At 32.2% G+C, this 19,846-nt stretch overlaps 1 protein-coding gene across 1 annotated transcript; it reads left to right on the top strand.

The window, feature by feature from the left end:
- The first annotated feature begins 12,114 nt into the window (after positions 1-12,114).
- LOC124362959 (peptidyl-prolyl cis-trans isomerase NIMA-interacting 4-like) lies at positions 12,115-19,731 on the top strand. The gene is made up of 3 exons (XM_046817866.1): positions 12,115-12,390; positions 15,506-15,625; positions 19,557-19,731. The coding sequence occupies exons 1-3, from the start codon at positions 12,289-12,291 to the stop codon at positions 19,713-19,715; spliced, it is 381 nt and encodes a 126-aa protein (XP_046673822.1). The 5' UTR covers positions 12,115-12,288; the 3' UTR covers positions 19,716-19,731.
- Positions 19,732-19,846: the final 115 nt, after the last annotated feature.

Here is a 19,846-nt window from a genome sequence, read left to right as displayed (position 1 = left end):
AAAAAACTGTTTCACAATCCTTTGATATTTAGGAAAATATTGTTTTCAAAAAGAATGTAAATATATACAATGTATACAAACAGGGAATAAAAACACAATTTTTACTTACTGCTTGGTACATAATAAATAAAAGAGGGAACCAGTTTCCCCAATCTCTCCCTTGTATACACCATAGGTTTATAATTTTTGTTCTGTCAAAATTAGAACAGAGAAACTCCCAAACTTAATAAAAACTTTTAAAGAGGGAGTTTTTTAATGTTCTGATAAACTCCTCAAGCCCTTTCTCTACATGCATGAAATTATTCATTGAATATAAGTGCTAAAGTAACTTAGTAAATTATCTAATACTGTATTCCAATTGTTCATTATCTGAAAAACCAAGCATTTGTTTTCAGACTTAGTTTTTGGTTTAGGCACTGGAACACTAGTTTTTTATAAGTTATATTTTATATTTTTTTCTATTCTATTCTATTCAAGGATATTGTAATGACTGAGATAAACATTGTAATGTTATGAAGTTGGTCACACAAAATAAATCCACTTGGACTACATCATAATATCTTGTTACCCAACTCTCGTACGTAATCATGTTGGTTAGATTGTTTTATATTCATAAACCATTGTTATATTAATATGAAAAGTTCTTGGTTATAACAATTAGGAATTAAATTAAAATTATGTATAGAGTGACCGTTTGCCCTCTTTGCTAACTTTAAAGTGAAAGCAAACAAAAAACCAGAAAACTTTATAAATATTTCGAGAGCAACAGTAGCTATGTTTGGCATATCTTAAGTTTTATGGGTTTGCCCTAAAAGATGGGCACCCCTGAAAATTTCAATAGTTTAAAAAATTTGACAAAATTCTCACACAATAGTTCATATCTATCAATTAAACCTTTTGAATAAATGTCAGTAAAACTTTTCAGTATAATAAGCACTTAAAAAAATGTAATACAGGACAAACCTTATCAAGAACCATTTTAACTTCTAAAAGAGGCATTAAAACTTGAATTATATTGTTATGTTAGGAGATTAAACTGTTTTAATAGGAGTTTATCTGTATTTTATATAAACACTACATTTGTATATACAATTTTAAACATAAAGACCCTGAGAAATGTTGGATCATATTTTTCAAAATTTTTAGTGGGATAATCTTTTTTTTTAATTAACACCATTTACCAAAAATATTTCTTTTCTCTCTCTAGGTATGATTTGAGAGTTAGAGTGAGTGGGTGGTGGATATTTTGATCACCCTGTATTTATGCATATTACAATTATTTCATTAGTCAATTTTATTTTTGAAAATTGGCAGTCTTTGTATCATAATATTTTCTTTTGTGTTCCAGAATATTGTATTAAGTTCATGTTATAATACCACAGTACTGGTACTATTGACGTAGTACCAACCACTGTGTTAATCATTATGTTTTACCTGTGTGATTTTTCTGACCTTGTTCATATTAAAGCTCAATTCCTTAACGACAAGTCCACTGTTGCCAACCCTTGTCTGTACTTACTCTCGATACTTAGCTAGGACTGTACTACCCTCCGTATGAGACTGATATGGTGCTTAACCTTCTTAGATGAAACTTGTTATTTTATTTGTTAACTTCTTTTATAAAAATGTTTAATTAGATTTAAGCCATTTAGCATTGTGATAGCAGTGTATTTTTATCAAGTTAAAGTCAGGATACTGATATGAAAAAAAGGTCTCCTGAAGGTCTTACCTTATTTTGCCCTTCTTGCGAGGTTCATAGCCCTTATGTCACTGATCTTCTCTTTAAATACTATATGTTACTCTTTACATGTTTACACTGTGCTGTTTATAATAGGTAATTTGAAGCACACAGTTTAAAATACTGCCATTTTACAAGAATATGAAACGAACTACAAGATGGTATGGTCTTGATAAGTTTATGTTTTCAATTATTTAGCTATTTATGACTGTCTACTTTATCTACTGTTGTACAGTATGTAGAAAATTCAGTGCAATAAGAATGGTGCGTTGTTTGCCTTTGGGACAGTTTAAAAACTGTGATTGATTTGTTTTAAAACACTTTTAATTGTATGTTATAGAATAACTTTATGAATGTTACAAAAATAAAATAATTTTAAAAGATGAATATTTATATTAGCATATATTTGTTGTTTCATATTCATATTAACAGGTGTTTTACTTGAGTTATATGATTATATTTAAGATTTGTTAAAGTTTAAAATCATTATAATATATAAATGTTTGTAAATATATTATAACTATTAATTGTTTTGTTGACATGTTATGATCCCCATAATTTATTTTATTACATAGGTCTTCAGAATTTGATTTAAACTCAACTCTTGATTGCATCAAAAATGTACATGTTTTCCCACGTTCCTCCCATATCCTAATCTATTATTAACAAGATATTATGCACTAGCTACATGCTTGTCTACTAGCTAACCATAGAGTATCAGACCAGCTTCTGTCATGTGCTGAAGTCGGATAGGACTCCATGGCATGCTGATGAGTGGAGGCAGGTGCTGTAGAAGTGTCAAATTCTTTAAAAGAAACTTTCTATGGTCAAAGGACATCTCTTTTAGCTTTTGATTGGTGAATGTCTAAATGCCTCTGTGAATGAAACAGGATTTTGTATGGAATTTGCCATCATTCAGTGACACAAAAATCAGTAACACTCAGTTTCAAGATCTGCAATCTGATCTCTTTCTCACATGGATAGCTAATCCAGCACGTAACTACAGTCTAGGTTAAAATAAACAAATAATGATAGAGTGTTGTGACACGCATAAGTCAGGAACCACAACAACCATGTCAACTTGATGCACACAATATCTCCACCACTAGAGGGTTCAAGTTGTAATAAGCTTTTGCCAGTTCTTCAATGGACACAACTACCCCAACAGTGTTGGGTCAAATGAGGACTTCTCAGTGTTGGTAATGTTGCTAACATTGTGATTATGTTCATCGTGAATCTTCATTGTAGGTAGTTAGCTGAGAAGATAAGAGATATTATCTAAGAACTGTCGTTTTAAAATCACATGTACTAGAGTGAATCTTCCTGTAGGTAGTGGTGGCCCAAGAAGGCCTGGCTTTTATAATAATTTTGAAGAAGAATGTAAAGCACAGAAACAATCAAGTTCATGGTGCATGCAGAAGACTCATGGATGGTAGACACTCTTTGCAAGAACAGTTTTAAAACTGAATAGGATTATAAATTACTTAAAAAAAATTAAATCTCTGAAAGTGGTGAATCCCATCATGGTCATAGGTAAACATTAAGTACAAAGATAAGGGAAGGTAGATCTCTACACCTGTAGAAGATCCAATGGGACTCACTGGAATACTTGTACTTACATTCTATATAAAAGTACACAGGCTGAGATTAAAAAAATCTCTTCTTTTATTTTACTACATTTCTTAATATGTTAGCATCGAACTATCACAAATCATTGTTGGCTAGTAAATACTTTATTTTGAAATATCATTAGTTGAAAGTTTCTACCACCATGTTGGAATAATCTTATTTTTCTTCAAATGTAAAATTAGTAAAAACATTTGTGCAACCCTATACAAACATAAAAAAGTAATTTAATTCTAAAATAATGAGTTTAAGATGGCAGGAAAATATTTTTTTGGTCAAAATAAACCATTTTCTTAAAAATTGTTTATCACTGACTGATGGCAAATGTCTGAAATAGTCCTGTTTCCAAAACAATCTTATACAACAGGGATTAGATGGGATTCTTTATCAATAACTAAAGGAAGTGTAGAAAACAGTGAGAGGGAGCCATATTGTATAATTTACCCTGTATATTGTAACTCAAAATGTACCCTCTACCCTATCTCTTTCCCTCCCCCATCCAACTCCTGCTTAGGCAGTTTTTATACTGTAGCTTGGTACTGATTATATTCTCAATCAATTTATGAAATATCTTTTTCAAGTCATAAAGCTTGAATTGATAAAGTAAGTTAAATTTTGTTAATTTATTATAAAATATAGATTAAATAATGATTCAGTGGAACCTCGACATATCGAACCTCAAGGGGAAATACAAACTTCGATATAACAAGAATTTTGATATAATAAGGTTCGATATATTACGGCTGTTTGGAGCAGACTTCGATATGTACTTCAGTTTGTTTCACTGATACACTGAAACATCGAAGTATTTAGATTAAAAGTTTGATATTATTTGAAGTTCAATGTATCAAGGTTCCACTGTAGTTGCATGATAAGTTTTACACATTAAAAACTGTGTATACTTGAACGATTTGGTTGTATATGGAATTTTAAATTTGTTTTGAATTTATAAAGAAATTAAGAATTTTATTGAGGTTGTACAGGGTATTTACAGGAGCTCATTGAGTAATACTTAAGGGTGTGTAATGGTTTTAACCCTTAAAACTCAACTTTATAATATTAATTAATTCAAAGAAGCGAAGAATGTAAAATGTTTTTTGTTACACGAATTTCATAAACAATTCATTACTTATCTAACAAAAGACATTCTCCCTCAGTTTGAATTGAATATTTAGTGATGTTAATGAGTGTACTGTACATTGACAAATATATGCTATTTAATTAAAGACCAACACTAATCATCTATGTTACAATGTGCAATATAGTATTCTTTGCTATGTCCTCCAATAATATTTACAAATTTAAATTTAAAAACTTTTAATATCAAAAATCTATTAAAATGATTACTATTCAAATGCAAACTGGACTTTGATATTTCCTCAGTTGGTTTATCTTTAGTGAAGTTATATATTTTTGAAAGCCAGTCATTTTTACCAAGGCAGAAAAATCTCTGATTGTCTTACGACAGAACTGCCAAGTTTGACTGTTGGTCAGTTAGGTAAGTGAGCAAAACATCAGAGGAGCAGGATTGTATAAATATCCTTCCCACATTCCTGTCACTCAGATTGTTATCTGGAAAATTGAATGATACTCATAGACGGAGATATAGCAGTTGGTGAGATGACATGAAATTTCCATTTTTTTGTTTTGCTATGATGTATAAGATCAAGATTTTTAGTAGTAAAATATAGTGGAATGAATTATCAACTGTATGAGATGTGGCTAGAAAATGACCAGCTTGTTTTTGCTATAGTGAATCAGGTTTCTTTAAACCTGTTCTGTAAGGCTAGAATTAAAGTGACTAAGATCACTCATTTTACTATTACAGTTAGTTGAAATTGAAACTTTTTTCTGATGGCTTATTGTTCTTTGAAAGGTCAAATTACAAATCAATTTAAACTAACTGTAATTTTTTGTAGATGAACTTTACATTAGGATTTAAATTTGTAACCATTTTAGTTTTTTCAATTTTAAAACATTAAACTTAAATTAATACTTTCACATTTTGACACCACTATGTAAATGATGTAAATGGAACAAAACCCTGCCTGGTATGTGGAAAATCTTTTATGAGTTCTTGACAAGAACAGTGGCATAGCTCACAGTGTCTTGGATCGTCTACAGGAAAAATGTATGATGTTCAAACAAAGAAAGCAACATTTTTATTAAGAACATTATTTGTAAAAAAAACCTGCATTGCGTAGTGGAGAATTTGCATACCTAGGCAAAAAAAGTATGTTGTGAAGAGAATGCTGAAAACCCTTAGGAGTAGTAAATTCAACTTTTTGAGGCTCAGCCCGATTTCTTCTAGCCATGTCTCGTGTACAGCACTAATAACATTACAAAGCTATAATTAAATAAGTTAAGTAGCATTAGTGACGTAGCCAAACATTGTATAAGGTACTTGACGGAACTGTTTGAAGCTTCTCCTTGGACTGATTGTTATGGTCTGATCGTAGGTTAACTTCTGCAACAATCACTTTGTCTTCCACTGGAGTCACAGGGCATTAGTCAGCTGTTGTTATAGAGCATAAGTTAACATTATTACAGTTTGATCATGTATGGGTAGATATTTATTTACCAAATTATATTGTTTGTGGGCAATAACGTTTATACTTGATGCAAGCGTGTGTGTATGGCATGAATGTATGTTATACTGGTCTGTGAGGTTTGTCTAACATTTTTTTTCTCATTAATATTTTTGTAATATAAATGTGTTGGTGTTGTTATCTAAATTTAATCATTTGGTTTGAAAATAAATAAAATTTGTTAGATTTGTTTTTTATTTATCCCATTTCCTACCCTTATTATAATCAGTATTATATGTCTAATATGTGGTCTTATATTGTACAAAGATTTGTCCCATAATAATTCGTACAAGTATATTTTTAATGTGATCATTTGTCTTCTTATTATTCTCAGTGTAGTACAAGTCGAGGATCTTCTGTGTGGGTGATACTACAGAATAAGATCCAATTCACTATTGATATTTTTCTCCAGTTCACTTTGAAAATCGTGGCATTAAGGATTATTTATAAATAATTACCTTAGACATGGGAATCAATTCCTATTTGAAAGTCATCCAAGATTAGATTATAAAGGACTCTTATTTCCCAACATGTATAAACTAAGCTTATTCCGCAGCCCAAGTTCTGCTAGTAGGACCTGCCTAACTCTATACCTTCAACAAGATCCAAGGTTTCTGCCTAATGATGATGTTGAATACATCATCTGATTGTGAGATTACAAACTGGGTTCTTCTCCTAATCTCAAACCTCTCGCAATCTAAAATAATGTTTTAGCAGTCTCCTTAGGATGATGCCATAGTCTACACCTAGGGTCCTCAGTAAGGTGTTGATGCAAGTATTTCCTAAACTGAACATGTCTAATAAATAAGGGAAATGACCTATGTCAGCTTCATCACCCAGTTTGTAAAGTGATGTTATTGCCTCTAATGAATCTTGTCAAATTACTGCGTAGAGAAATTCTACAGTGATCTACACTGATAACAGTGCTTATTTCTGAACCATTTCCTAATAGCTTGGTAGGCCCATGTGAAAAACCTCTTGTATGAAATGAAGCTTGTGGTATTGTAAATATCATTTACAGGCTAGAGACTGCATTCACGTTGAATATTTGGAGATATATCTAAGAAAAGTGTGATAACGTAAGCGTAACCCTTCAAAGTGTTTACACCCATCAAGACAACAAGCGTACTCTATGATTCTCTTATAGAGTTTATGAACTCTCTCCATGATATGATTGATGTGTATGAAAAGAAGGTGATGTAAAAATGTTTATTATATGATATATTTCCCTCTAATGAAAATATGTAAGTATGCAGTTCTTAGAACCCTAATTCTGTCAAAAAACAACTAAGGATTTTATAATAGTCTTTAAATATGTAGCAAAAGTGAGATAGTAGTTCTGTCGTTGATATTTGCATTACACTATTCATCAAGATCTGCATACTTAATATTTGTTAAAATGTACAGTTACAAATGTATATTTACTCAAACTTTCAATTTTATTATCTGGATAACCCCTGTGCTCAAAAGTGATTACAGATAAAATTTTAATAAGTAGTTTTGTTACTTATATGTTTGCTCTATTCTATCATGGACAATAGACAATATTCTTTAATGACATATTCGTAGAGAACAGTACATTGTGTCAATACAAAGTGTTTTAAAAGCAGGTTCAGGTGTTAAAAAATTCTTTTTCTGTGTAGTAAGGATTTTCTTGCAGCCATATGGTTAGTTAATTCTTGAGCCTCTTGATTGGTTCTTTGTTGAGATGTTCTGGCAGATGGTTGAAATAGGCTGCACCTTTATATGATGGCTTCTTCCCATATAGACTGAGGTGGTGAGGTGGCAGCGCGAAGTTCGCAGCATGTCTAGTGTTGTGGCGGTGTAAGTCCCTGTGTCTGGTCTGTGCTGTGGTGACTGCATGTAGAACAACTTCTCAAATATGGAGTGACACAACTGTGAGGATCTTGAGCTCCTTAAAGGCATCTCGACAGCTTTCTTGTGGGGCAATGCCTGCAAGACACCTTATTGCTCTTTTTTGTTGTATTAAGAGCCTTTCCATGTTGGCATTACTTGTTCCCCCCCAGGTTGCTATGCCATACCTGAGGTGGGATTCAAATAAAGAAAAATATGCTGTTTTTGCTGTTTCCAGGCTACTAATTTGTTTTAACCTCCTTATGACATAGGTGCTGGAGGCGAGCTTCTTGCAGAGGTGATCTATGTGGGCTGTCCAGGCCAGGTTGGAGTCTATAATTACCCCAAGGTGTTTGGTGTTATTTTTGGATTCTATGCCCGGTAATGCTATGTTGGTGTTGTTCTTATTTTTTGTGGTAAAATTTAGCTGGACTGTTTTCTTTTCGTTCAGGACTAGTTCGTTTGTGGTGCAATATAGTCTAGTAGTGTTGAGTGTGGTGTGTATGTTTCTGGTGAGTGTTTCTGCTGATCTATTGGCCAGTGTGAGCACTGTGTCGTCGGCGTACATTACTGTATGGCAGTTGTCCTACAAACAGCCAGGAACGTCGTTAGTGAAAAGGAGGTACAGTACAGGGCCCAGGACTGAACCTTGTGGGACTCCTCGTTGCGCAGTGGTGGGTTCAGATTTGATTTTTTGTTTGATGTCATTTTCTGTGTATTGTATCTCCACAAGCTGTTTCCTGTCATATAGGTAGCTGTAGAACCACTTAGCCTCTGTCCCAGTCACTCCAAGGGTTTGAGTAGGTATAAATGGTATACATTATAACAATTAAATTGATTAAACATATTGCAATGTTTGCAAAGGACAGTTGATTAAATTTTTTAAAGGCTGTTTCAATTAATAATGTGTCTGCAGCAATACATTTTTTATAGTAATGTTCACAATTTTAAGAGGCAAGTGAGGTGAGCTCTGAGGTCGGAGGGTAAAATCCTTCCTTAGTGCGAATCTAGTGTGCAAGATATATATATATATATATATATATATAATTTCAATAAATATAGAATCGCAAAGAGTACTTGCTCCACCGGGACTCGAACCCGGATCTCTCACTTGCAGGGTGAATGTGCTACCATTACACCACAGAACCCTCACTTTTTACGATTCAATTATTTTGTATTTGGCCGTATCTGTCACATATGCGTTTAAATAACCAAACTAACATATGATCGGAAGACCAAAATACCTGTCAAATGACTTTTATTTACGTTCAATTTGTATAAATGGCAATAGCCGAATTTAATTTTTTCAATAAAAATAGAATCACACAAATTACTTGCTCCGCCGGGACTCGAACCCAGATCTCTTACTTGCCGGGAGAACGTGCTACCATTACACCACAGAGCCTTCACTTTTTATGATTCAATAATTTTAAGAATACTATAGTAATACCAAGTTTAAATAAAAACGTACCTAAAAGATAATATATTACTTTAAATTAAATTGTAATAATTATTTAAATTTAAAAATAAGTTGTTATTCAACATTCAGGTAAAAATGATTAACTGCAGCTTCCAAACAATACTTAGAATATAGATTTAAGTTAGATAAGTGTTTATCATGCTAATGATGGCTTTTGATGTACCTACATTTAAACCTGTAAACGGGAGTCCATAAAAACGGTTATCATTCATTCTTTGTTTATGTATATTTTGTATGATGTACAGCAAATTTTCATACATATTGTAATATTAATTCATTACCACGTACTCAAACATATCAAAGTGTATTTTCGTTTAAATTTCATTAATAATTTTTACTTCAGAGGAAGAAAGAACAACAACAGCGCACCTACCAGATTTAGTGCAAACTAATTCTACCCATGCATTGGTGGACAGGAACTGAACTAGCAATACTGCTTGCGTGGTGGCCAACTAAATCCGATGCTGCGAAAACATAATTTTCAATGTACGCCACTGTGTACATAGACACGGCAATGGTAGTAGCCGGTTTCTTACAATTCTTTGTGTCAGTAAAAGAATGTGGACGTCCGATATTATTCCGTATGTCCAAAACCAGCATATGAAATAAGCGTTTATGTGTAAGGAGCCGGCTATTTCAACCATAGGCTGGGACGGGTAGAACTTTAAACCCACGTAACATCACAAGAACAACTGGATTCACCGACAGTGTCTTGTGTAGCTATCTTCAATAACTGCATCCGCTATTAGAAGGCAATAGTCAAACCTCATATCTGACTGCAAGTGTGTGTTTGCGCGCACGAGCGTGTGTTTATCTATTTATTAACTAAAATTCGCCTTTTATTTGTGTAGTAATTTACATCGAAATAACAAAAAATTAAAAATGATATATTCTATAAATAATTTAAAAAATTAGAAAACCTTCATTCTAAAAGCAAGAATATTTTGGAACGCTGCATCCGTTGAAAGTATAAAACAATAATGACGTTTTAGCCTTGACTGCAATAAGTCGTGTGAACATTAAAACTGGTCAATGATATCAGATTTGTTGCTTATCGCCAGAATTTCATTTGAAGTATCTTCGGAAAACTTTAAGTTAGACTTTGAAATCTCAGGTATTAATGTTCCGTGCGATGAATGTAAAATCAAACATAATACACCAATCACCCAGATGGTGCTCTTGTTAAGATGTTTAGAGATCAATTTTAGATAAATAGTGCAGTTAATTTAACAATAAATATTACGACTGACATAATAGGACAATTAGCTGTATTCCAGTGTACAAATGTGAGTTCTTAGAAGCAAATAGGACTAGGCCTAAACAATAAAGATTGTATTTTTTTGTAAGTACTCAATCTCTTATGGATAAGCTGTTTGAAGATAAGGATGTTATTAACTTGGATGGTATTTATTCTAGTTTCTACGTTTGTAAGCATTGGTGTACTTCTAATGTACCTAATGAACTTGGCGGTGTTACATGATTTAAAATGTGCATCTTTTGTAGAACTCAGCAAACCATATAATCATATATGGTCGTAATGATTTAACAAACGTGTTTCAGACGTTGTTTTGTTTTGTAAAGAGATAGGCATTAAAGTGGTAGCTATAATGGTGTTTTGTCCTAAACTTACGGTTATTATTCAGTCTCTATATCGAGTCCCCTGCGGGAGGGGGTAGGGTTATCGGTGTTCTTTGACAAATTGGAAGGACCTATTGCAATGTTGCTGAAGACTGTTATCTTGATCTGTGGCGATTCGAACATTGAAGCTTGAATTATTCAAATTTTCCTTTTCTATAAATATTAAGAGTTGAAAAAAAAACAAAGTAAGAATTTGCATCCAAAGATTTTGTATAAATGTGTATCTTGTTTGACAAGTGTGATAGAGTGTAGTGAACGTTCGGTTATACGGTTGTCTGGAAGAACAAAATACCTTAGAGTCCAATTATATAACAGAAACTGGTTTTATTACATAACCTAGACTTATTCAGGTTTTATGTCAAACGTTAACTTGTAGGTGTTTTTGGCCTTCTTATTGAATCTTGACTCTATCCTCTAGGTATATTATTATTCTAGTTAGTAAGGAAGGCTGCAAGTCTTGACCATGTCTATTGCAGTTTATATATTGTGAAATGACAATAAAGACGTCTCATTTCTGATTTGAACCACTGCACTGGTTTGAATGTTATGATATATATATACAGGAACACACGAGCTAAACAGTCGGACTAGTGGATCAGCCTATTAAACGATTTATAGAACGTATATATCGTATTTGTTTGACAAAATACATCGTTGATAAGTCATAGAAAAATTCACACATACAAAAATTAAGTCATAGAATTAATAAAAAAAGCACATATTATTCACAAAAAACCTTAATAAAGTTAAACCAAGATTGATGACATTTAGGTCAAAATTAATTAAAATTATTTCTCCTGTGTTTTAACTTAGCCGAAGAATGCAAACATACATGATGTGCTGGTAGAAGGGAGAAACTAAATTACGTGTATACATGAAAAACAGTTTTAAACATTATGTTATGCCTATATAACGTTAATAGTTTATACAAATTAAAGTGTAATTTTATTAAAATTACTACTATACCTTTTGAGTTTGAAAGGAAAATTGAAATATATAATATAGCTGAAAAAACTATAATGGTTAATATTTTATTCCAGATATTTGTTATTTATTGATTTTTTTTTATTGCCACTGACAACTGAAAGACTGAGTACCCATTACTCCAGGTGTTGTATTTTAGTTTAACCGAGGAGTATTACGAGGCTGGATAAAAAAATTACGAGGCTGCATGGCATCACTAGCAAGACAAAAAAAAATAAAGCAGCAACAGGCTGATGAGTCTGATTTGTTTGAATGAAGAGAATGTGTGTTTTTAGTAGTGAACGAGAGAATTAATTTTATTTTAAAATAAATTTCAAAGGTTTTTTTATTTAAAACTAAATATAGCTCAGCACTGGACTACCAATATTTCATAAGTTATTATGCCACCTAAAAAGGGAGGAGGAAGTGGAGCCAAAAGTAAAGAAAAAGATGACCAAAGTTCCAAAGGTGGAAAAGAAAAGAAAGGGGGGACTGCAGTAAAAGTAAGCTAGAAATGTCCAATATTACATTTTATGAAAATTAATTTTTATTGTTTGTTATTTGTGTAAAAATTAACATAAACGCCAAATATTTATTAATGACCTAGTCCAAGTTTCATAATCCAAGTAAGGTTATGTTTCACATTCTGTACCTAACCTAAATAAATATGATTTTGTTACTGAGATTGATAGTCTAACTTCATTGTACCGCAAATCGAATTACTGTCATTGGGCCGATTTCGTGATAATTTTGAATAGGTTATTGTTTTAACTACACAGTTGCCAGGGTTTGAGCTTTTTAAAACAAACAGTCGTTAATTATGTCCTATTAGCCTATACTCTTTACTCTAGAAGTGACAACCATTGGATTTCCGAATGTTTTTCCTTGTTTTGAGGTTACAACTATTGTATTTCCAACAATCCATTACTATTTTACTTTTAACTCATGATCGATGTCTAAGGTTGTTCCACTCTAACATATTATGATAACATACAGTAATCGATGATTCTGAACTTTTGTTTTCATATATAAAACTTAGGTATCAATTTACAAAATCGTGACCATGGAAAGGTATGTTCATTTTTTTTTCCTGAAAACTACAATTTTTCCTGAAAACAATAGTGAAGAAAAAATTCGTCGGCAACGAAAATCAAAGGAGTTACGATTTTTTGAAATCCTCTGAAAACTATGTTTTTGACAGTACCTCTGGCAATTTTACTGAAATGATGACGTTAATCCTGTCAACGATGCCTGCCCGCTGCGCAGTGCTGCGCACTGCTTGCTCTTTTAGAAAAAAAAATTAACTCGAGCTTGCAAAAGTCGAATCCCAGATCACGTGATGCCCCTGATCCTTAACCCTCCAAGTGTTGTTCGACAAAATTTTTGTCGGTTATTTTCCATCTTTAATGCAATAATGCCCGAAAGGCATCAATATAATACAATGATATACTTTCCCCCCAGTTTATATGCACCTGTGATAATAACACTTGGCTATAAATGCCCAACCCATGAAAAAAAGTTCATTTTTCATGGTCACGGTATTGTAAATAAATACCAAAACTTAATTGCCCGCACTTTTTAAAATTTTAAATGTCAAGATTTATGACAGTTGACTAGTTGCATCGACAAAATTTAGTACTGTAACTTTGAAAATTCCATAGTATAAATTCCTTTTGTAGAAACTTTAGAGTAGCATCAATAAAATGTTCCAATTCTGGAGCACTGTGGTTAATTGAATATTTTTATGTAGGAGTTATAGTTTAATGTAGCTGATTTTTGAAATCATGGCTTTATTTGGATAACTAAAAATAATCAAAAGTCTAAACAGATGACTTAGTACACTTGTAATTATATCAAATATTGGTAATTGTGAACTTAGTGGCCGGAGTGACAAAAGACGAGTTTCATATTACTTACCGATTGTTATCGTCACGAACAAAACAATATAAGATTTCACGGGGTACAAATGACTAATAATGTTTGCTCACAGCAAGCACTGCTGGCCGGAAGCATGCGTGATCCTGGAATATTCCATTTATTTTTATAATAGGTAATTAAAAACCTTTTAATACTGAGATTTGTAATTGGACTGCTTTTGAATTTTAGAGAATTGTATTGGAATTGTAAGAAAGACAAGAATTATTAATACTGGAAGTTTGCTTTGAACAGTAAAGACTACTGAAATTTATTTCAGAAATGATTTGCTTCTGGAGGTCTCACTTCCCTGGTATAAATGTGTATTTATGACTAATCTGTTACCTAATATGCAATCTGGAGAAATGTTTTTCAATTTTGACCATGAGCAGTAGCGCAATAAGTACTCAACCTGTACTGCTGGCCTTGCATTCTTGATCTAATCCCCACACTGCTGAGAACAATTTAATTCCATAGCTCTATATAGTACTTATGAAGTAACAGATGACTATTCCAGAAGGTTTGTTGAGTGTCTGTGAGGCCTGAAGGTGTGATCTTTGTATTGGCGATAAGTGTGTAATGTGCTTGTAACTGGTTGAATAGCTCTGTAAATTAACTTTCCAGTACTTAACGGACATTACTAATGAATATTTCTTCTTTAAGAATACCATATCTGAGTATGAGAAGACTTAATAGTGACAACGTAATAGTATATATAGTATACAATACTTTGTTGCACGTAAAAGTGTTTCGGCTCATCACCTTTGCGAGTTGTGAAGAAAATTTTCAACTTTTAAGGTGGTTTCTGAGCAGTAACTGATTGTTGATAAGCTTGATTGAGCTTTTTAAAAATCATGATAAACATTAGAACAAATAGGTTTTTGTTAACGAAAAATGTTCTCCGGAATGTGAAATATATCTTCGTTAATGCAATAAATGGTAATGTTCTACCAACACAGTTTTTGGATACAATAAATACATTTGTTCTGATTAGGGCTGTTCGACATCCCCTGTAATGAGTTGCGATGTTCATCTTGTACTGTATTTGTCCACCTGCCGAAACAGGTTTAGGTCATTAAATATAAGAAGTTTTAAAAATATTTTGTATATCTTATGAACGTAGGTATTAAATATCTTTTAAACAATAATTGAAAATTGTACACTAGTGAAGGATTTTATTATTTGAAAAAAATACCAACCTGCTAGGTAACTTGCTACTTATATCTAATTTGTGTAGCCCTGTTCTGTATGAATTGCTTGATCTCGTGTTATAAGAGTATATTTGATTGTTATCTTGTGTTAACACGTTCAATGCTGAAAAATAAGTATATACGATGTCCTATGTCTAAAAATATGTTAAGTCAACGTAGTTTAGTTTGTTCGATATTTGTCAGTGGCACAAGCATTCAATGTGTTCAAGAAAATACCTCCCTATGAATAGCATTATCTCATTAATGTAAGAGGGAAGAAAGTGTTGTGAGGAGGTATGAGGAGTAGTGTGTGAGGGTAGCAGAACCCTCACTCAATCTGTTACGGTTTCATGGCATCTATACAGGACCCTATGATTTGACCGTTCTTACAAGATGAACCTTGAGCCCAGTTTAATTTCTTGTTTGCATATGTTCAAGTTACAAATTGTAGAACCACTACCACTTACAACATTCACTATAAAAGACACTGTTGTATTTCTTCTTTATTTTGCAGGTAAGACATATACTGTGTGAAAAACAAGCTAAGTGTTTGGAAGCTTTAGAGAAATTGAAAGCAGGAATGAAATTCAATGAGGTTGCAGCCCAGTACAGTGAGGATAAAGCGAGACAGGGTGTAAGTTTTTAATTTTATACTAATGAAAAATAAATCTGTATTTAAAGCTTTTAGAGTTTTACATGTACAACATAGTTCAGCATGAGTTGTCAGAAAGTGTATCCGTATTAGATAAAGTCTTGGAGGCTTGGCCAAGAAAGCCTAAACTATGCAGTCTTCAATAGGCTTTGATGACAAGAAGAAATGATCATTTTGCAATGCAATATTAAAACATATTCTGCGTCTCATTGAGATCATACATGGAGGTATTTAGATATTATCACTATTTTTATTTTTTGTAGTCTATTTATCCAATGCAAAATAAAAAATAGGTTTAGTGTACTTCAAATTCAAAGTATTTCCAAATTTTATTTTAATAGATAAAAACAAAAATATTTATAGTAATCATACATTGTATGTGTGCAATACAGCCAAAGTTCAAGGAAGCTCTGTATGGTGTATTAATTAACTATTTGTTTTAAAATAAAACATTTTACAGTTGTATGTATATACTTTATTTTATAAAATGGTAAATATTTATGATACTATGCAATAAAGTGGCTCAGAAAAGAGGACTTTCTATGTTCTAACTTGCCCTCTTTAATAATATAAATTGCAATAATTTAATGATGGAAGATTTTTTTTACATTTTCCAAAACGATATGGCTCTCAAAAGTCAATAAAAAGGTCCAATAGTGGCCTCCTGCAAAATTTTTATCTTAACTATTTCACATCATTGGCCCAAGAATTACATATTTTTGAGAAATATCAACCATAGAACTGTAGAGAAGACGTCTTGATATTTTTATTATGTACTGCAACAAAGATGTCTGAGACGCCATTTGACTAATTATTTAATTGCATTGTTAGTTTACACAATATCACGATGGTATCAGTTGGTACAAATCAATTCAGAAAATTTTAATCTATATATTTTGTGTCTGACCAATGCAATATAACGACCGTAGTTTTATCTTGAAATCCATGTGTCAATGAAGACGGCAAAACCCACAAAATACGTTATTATTAACCAATTACAGCTATTCACACGTTTCACATAAAACAGGTTGCTAAACTGTCTAATTTGCCATATGAAATGCTTTCTTTTGGTATGTCTGCCATTTTATTTGGGTATCAAAATTTTGGCCATTTGAAGTAGTCCAACATTTTTATCTCTATTATTAACGTAGACCAAAAGTGACACATTTATAAGAAACTTTAGATAACATCAAGCAGTTTTTATACTGACTTTTTCTTATCTCAAAGTTTCGAGATGGTGGCCATTAAAAAATTTAAAAAAGGAATAGTTATATATAATAAGCAGTAGCTTACATGTATTTTTTATAATTCTTAAGGTTTTAGCTGTACAATGTTTTGATGAATACACAACAACATTGAATTATTATAAGTGTGTATGTAGATATAATTTCTAATTGATCAGAACCTAACTAAGTTGTTTTAAAAAATAAACATTTTATATGGTTAAAACAAATTTAATATCATGTAAGTTTCGTAAAGATAGCTTTTCTAAATTTTTAAAAGTGGTATGAATTTATTAACATACCAAACCTTAGATGCGCCATTCAACCAATGTTGTACAAATTAACCTTTAAATCTAATTATGCATCTTTAGTTTGATATTTCTTGACAGCCAATGATGAAATTTCTGTTTTTACAGAATTAGCTGGAAGTAAGATATTTCCTTTTATCATCCTTAGCAGGCTAAATTTCTTTTGGGCTTTGGTGTCCTTTAAGTTTGTATTGTTTTAGTGTGGATATATGAATAGTTTAATAAATGATTCAGTTTCTATTTATGTTCATAAGTTTGATTCCTGAGTTTGCAGTAGTTTTGAACAATACTAAAAAAAGAAAATAACAAAAAAATAAAAAAATAAACTGTCAGAACATTAAAAAAAAACTTTAATATGTACTGAATCTGAAAAGAACAATACATATACAAATAACATATGTTTATAGGTGAATGACATTAGGTTTTATTCTTGTATTGTACTCTTGTTCAACAAGAGGTTCTGTTCTCTGTTATTGACGATAAATGGTTCATAAGGATAGTAGTATTTCTTCGAACGTTTGCCATCATTATAATTATGTTACAATTGTATCACGTTTTCGAGAATTCAAATCTATCTATCCTCTTCTTCAATTGGGAAGATAATTAGTACATAAAAATAAAAGAAAAGAATTAAAAAGGAAGAATAAGAAAAGGGACCAAACATGTCCGAAAACTTTAAAAATAAACTGTGGTTTGTCATTGCAATTTGATTTTGCTAATTAGTTGGTTAGGCACATCCACTGAAGTAAGTATGTGCGCATAACCTTGATCATCTTTTGGCCAAGAAGACCCTTTCCCAACAAGTACTATAACTTTATTTCAATATCATAGGTAGAAATTCGTTATCAATGCCTGTTATGATGTTCTTCAAATCAAATCAAATCAAATTACTCTTTATTTTCAAAAATAAAATTTCAAGGTCACTATTATGAAAATACCGCCACATGGGCCGAGGCCTGTGCGTGACAGCGAGCTCTTATTTAAAACAAAACATATGTTCACGTGTGTGTGTTGTCTTCACATGTTCATTACAATAAATCATTTAATGGATGACCACACATTCTAAAATTGCTTTTCATTTTCATTTGTTTAATCTCAAAATGATGGAAAATAGAATGTGAGTGTAATCTGAAACAGATTTCCTGTTTTCTGCTGTGTGTTACACCTTCCATTTTTAAATTAATTTTTTATAAGAAACACTGTTACACTAATCTGAATGTATTTAGTAATAGTTATAAACAAAATGTATATAAAAAGGTGCACTGTGTGTAACCCATGTTGTGGTACACGCAACAGATGATACCAATTTTTCCTCTTCATTGTCAGAGATGTTTCTAGAAGATATTTGGCTGGTTTGATACACTACTAGTTAATTCATGATAGAACTTAGCACAACAAAATGGCACAAGTACACAATTAATAAACAATTTGTTACAATTTAAAGTTATGAGGATCAAAAATAGGTGACTATGTCACAAAAACACAGTCCTTTATTATGTACAAAAGGCAACTGATCCTCTCATGATTTCAGCCGACTTTATACAGAACGTAAAAAAATTGTACTCGTCGTGCAAGTTTTCATGCCTGTTGCAGCAAATGAATTGAGGGCATTTTCATTACCATTTGCACAGGTAAGCATTTCCTGGCTGATTTAAACACGAAGCTGTTTGTGATCAACAGTGAAATCCACCGTCAATATGTAGACACTGTAATTTAACAGCATAATCCAACACTAAGGTTCATTTCGTCAGCAACTTCTCTCTGATGTGGAAGTTTTTACGCCTTGGAATCATCACCAACAGACATTCTGTCTTATTCAAAATGCTAAAACCACTCATAGAAGTTTTGTGACTGGAAAAAACAGTTCTTATATGCTTGACTAAGCAATTGAAATATTGCTTGAAAATTTTTATTATGTGTGTAGTTAGCACAATTTCATTTATAAACATACACACTGTTTGTTCTTGTAGCTCCTTCATTGTCAATAGAACACAATTTCATTGGCTGCATGACAAGGGATTCTTTTATTATGAAACTAGTATACTTACCGTATTTGCAGGTAAGACTGGATCACAAGAGTTTCTCTGTTTGTGAAACAGTATATTTATCGTATTTGCAGGAAGATTTGGACTAGATCACAAGAGGTTCTCTGATTGTGAAACTAATATGATTATCATACTCACAGGAAGACTTGGGCTGGATGACACAAGGTTCTCTGGTTGTGAAACTAATATGATTATGGTACTTGCAGGGAGATCTAAGCTGGATGACAAAAAGTTCTCGATTGTGAAACTATTATGATTATCATACTTGCAGGGAGAGTTGCGCTGGATGACACAAGGTTCTCTGGTTGTGAAACTAATATGATTATGGTACTTGCAGGGAGACTTGGGCTGGATGACACGAGGTTCTATGGTTGGTCCATTTCAGGACGCTGCCTTTGAGCTGCCAACATCAACAATAAATGCACCTGTTTATACTGATCCACCTGTGAAAACTAAATTTGGTTACCACATAATTATGGTTGAAGGAAAAAAATAATTATTTGTTAATTTTACTAGTTTGTTAATCTCTCCATCCCTTCTACAATCTCCCTTTCTACAGTTATCATATTTCATGAATTATTGGTAGATCATCAATCACTCTATTTTACAAACACTGATGATTGGAAT

The sequence above is a fragment of the Homalodisca vitripennis genome, chromosome 5 (genome assembly GCF_021130785.1).
Source record: "Homalodisca vitripennis isolate AUS2020 chromosome 5, UT_GWSS_2.1, whole genome shotgun sequence".
Lineage (NCBI taxonomy): Eukaryota > Metazoa > Arthropoda > Insecta > Hemiptera > Cicadellidae > Homalodisca > Homalodisca vitripennis.
This window is presented reverse-complemented; position numbering and strand designations above follow the sequence as displayed.

What these genes read in the sequence shown, in the direction of transcription:
- LOC124362959 (XM_046817866.1), top strand. Translation starts at nt 12,289, where the DNA reads ATGCCACCTAAAAAGGGAGGAGGAAGTGGAGCCAAAAGTAAAGAAAAA. An exon ending in AAGGGGGGACTGCAGTAAAA is followed by an intron (nt 12,391 to 15,505) that starts GTAAGCTAGAAA and finishes TTTATTTTGCAG; the next exon opens with GTAAGACATATACTGTGTGA. An exon ending in AGGATAAAGCGAGACAGGGT is followed by an intron (nt 15,626 to 19,556) that starts GTAAGTTTTTAA and finishes TGGTACTTGCAG; the next exon opens with GGAGACTTGGGCTGGATGAC.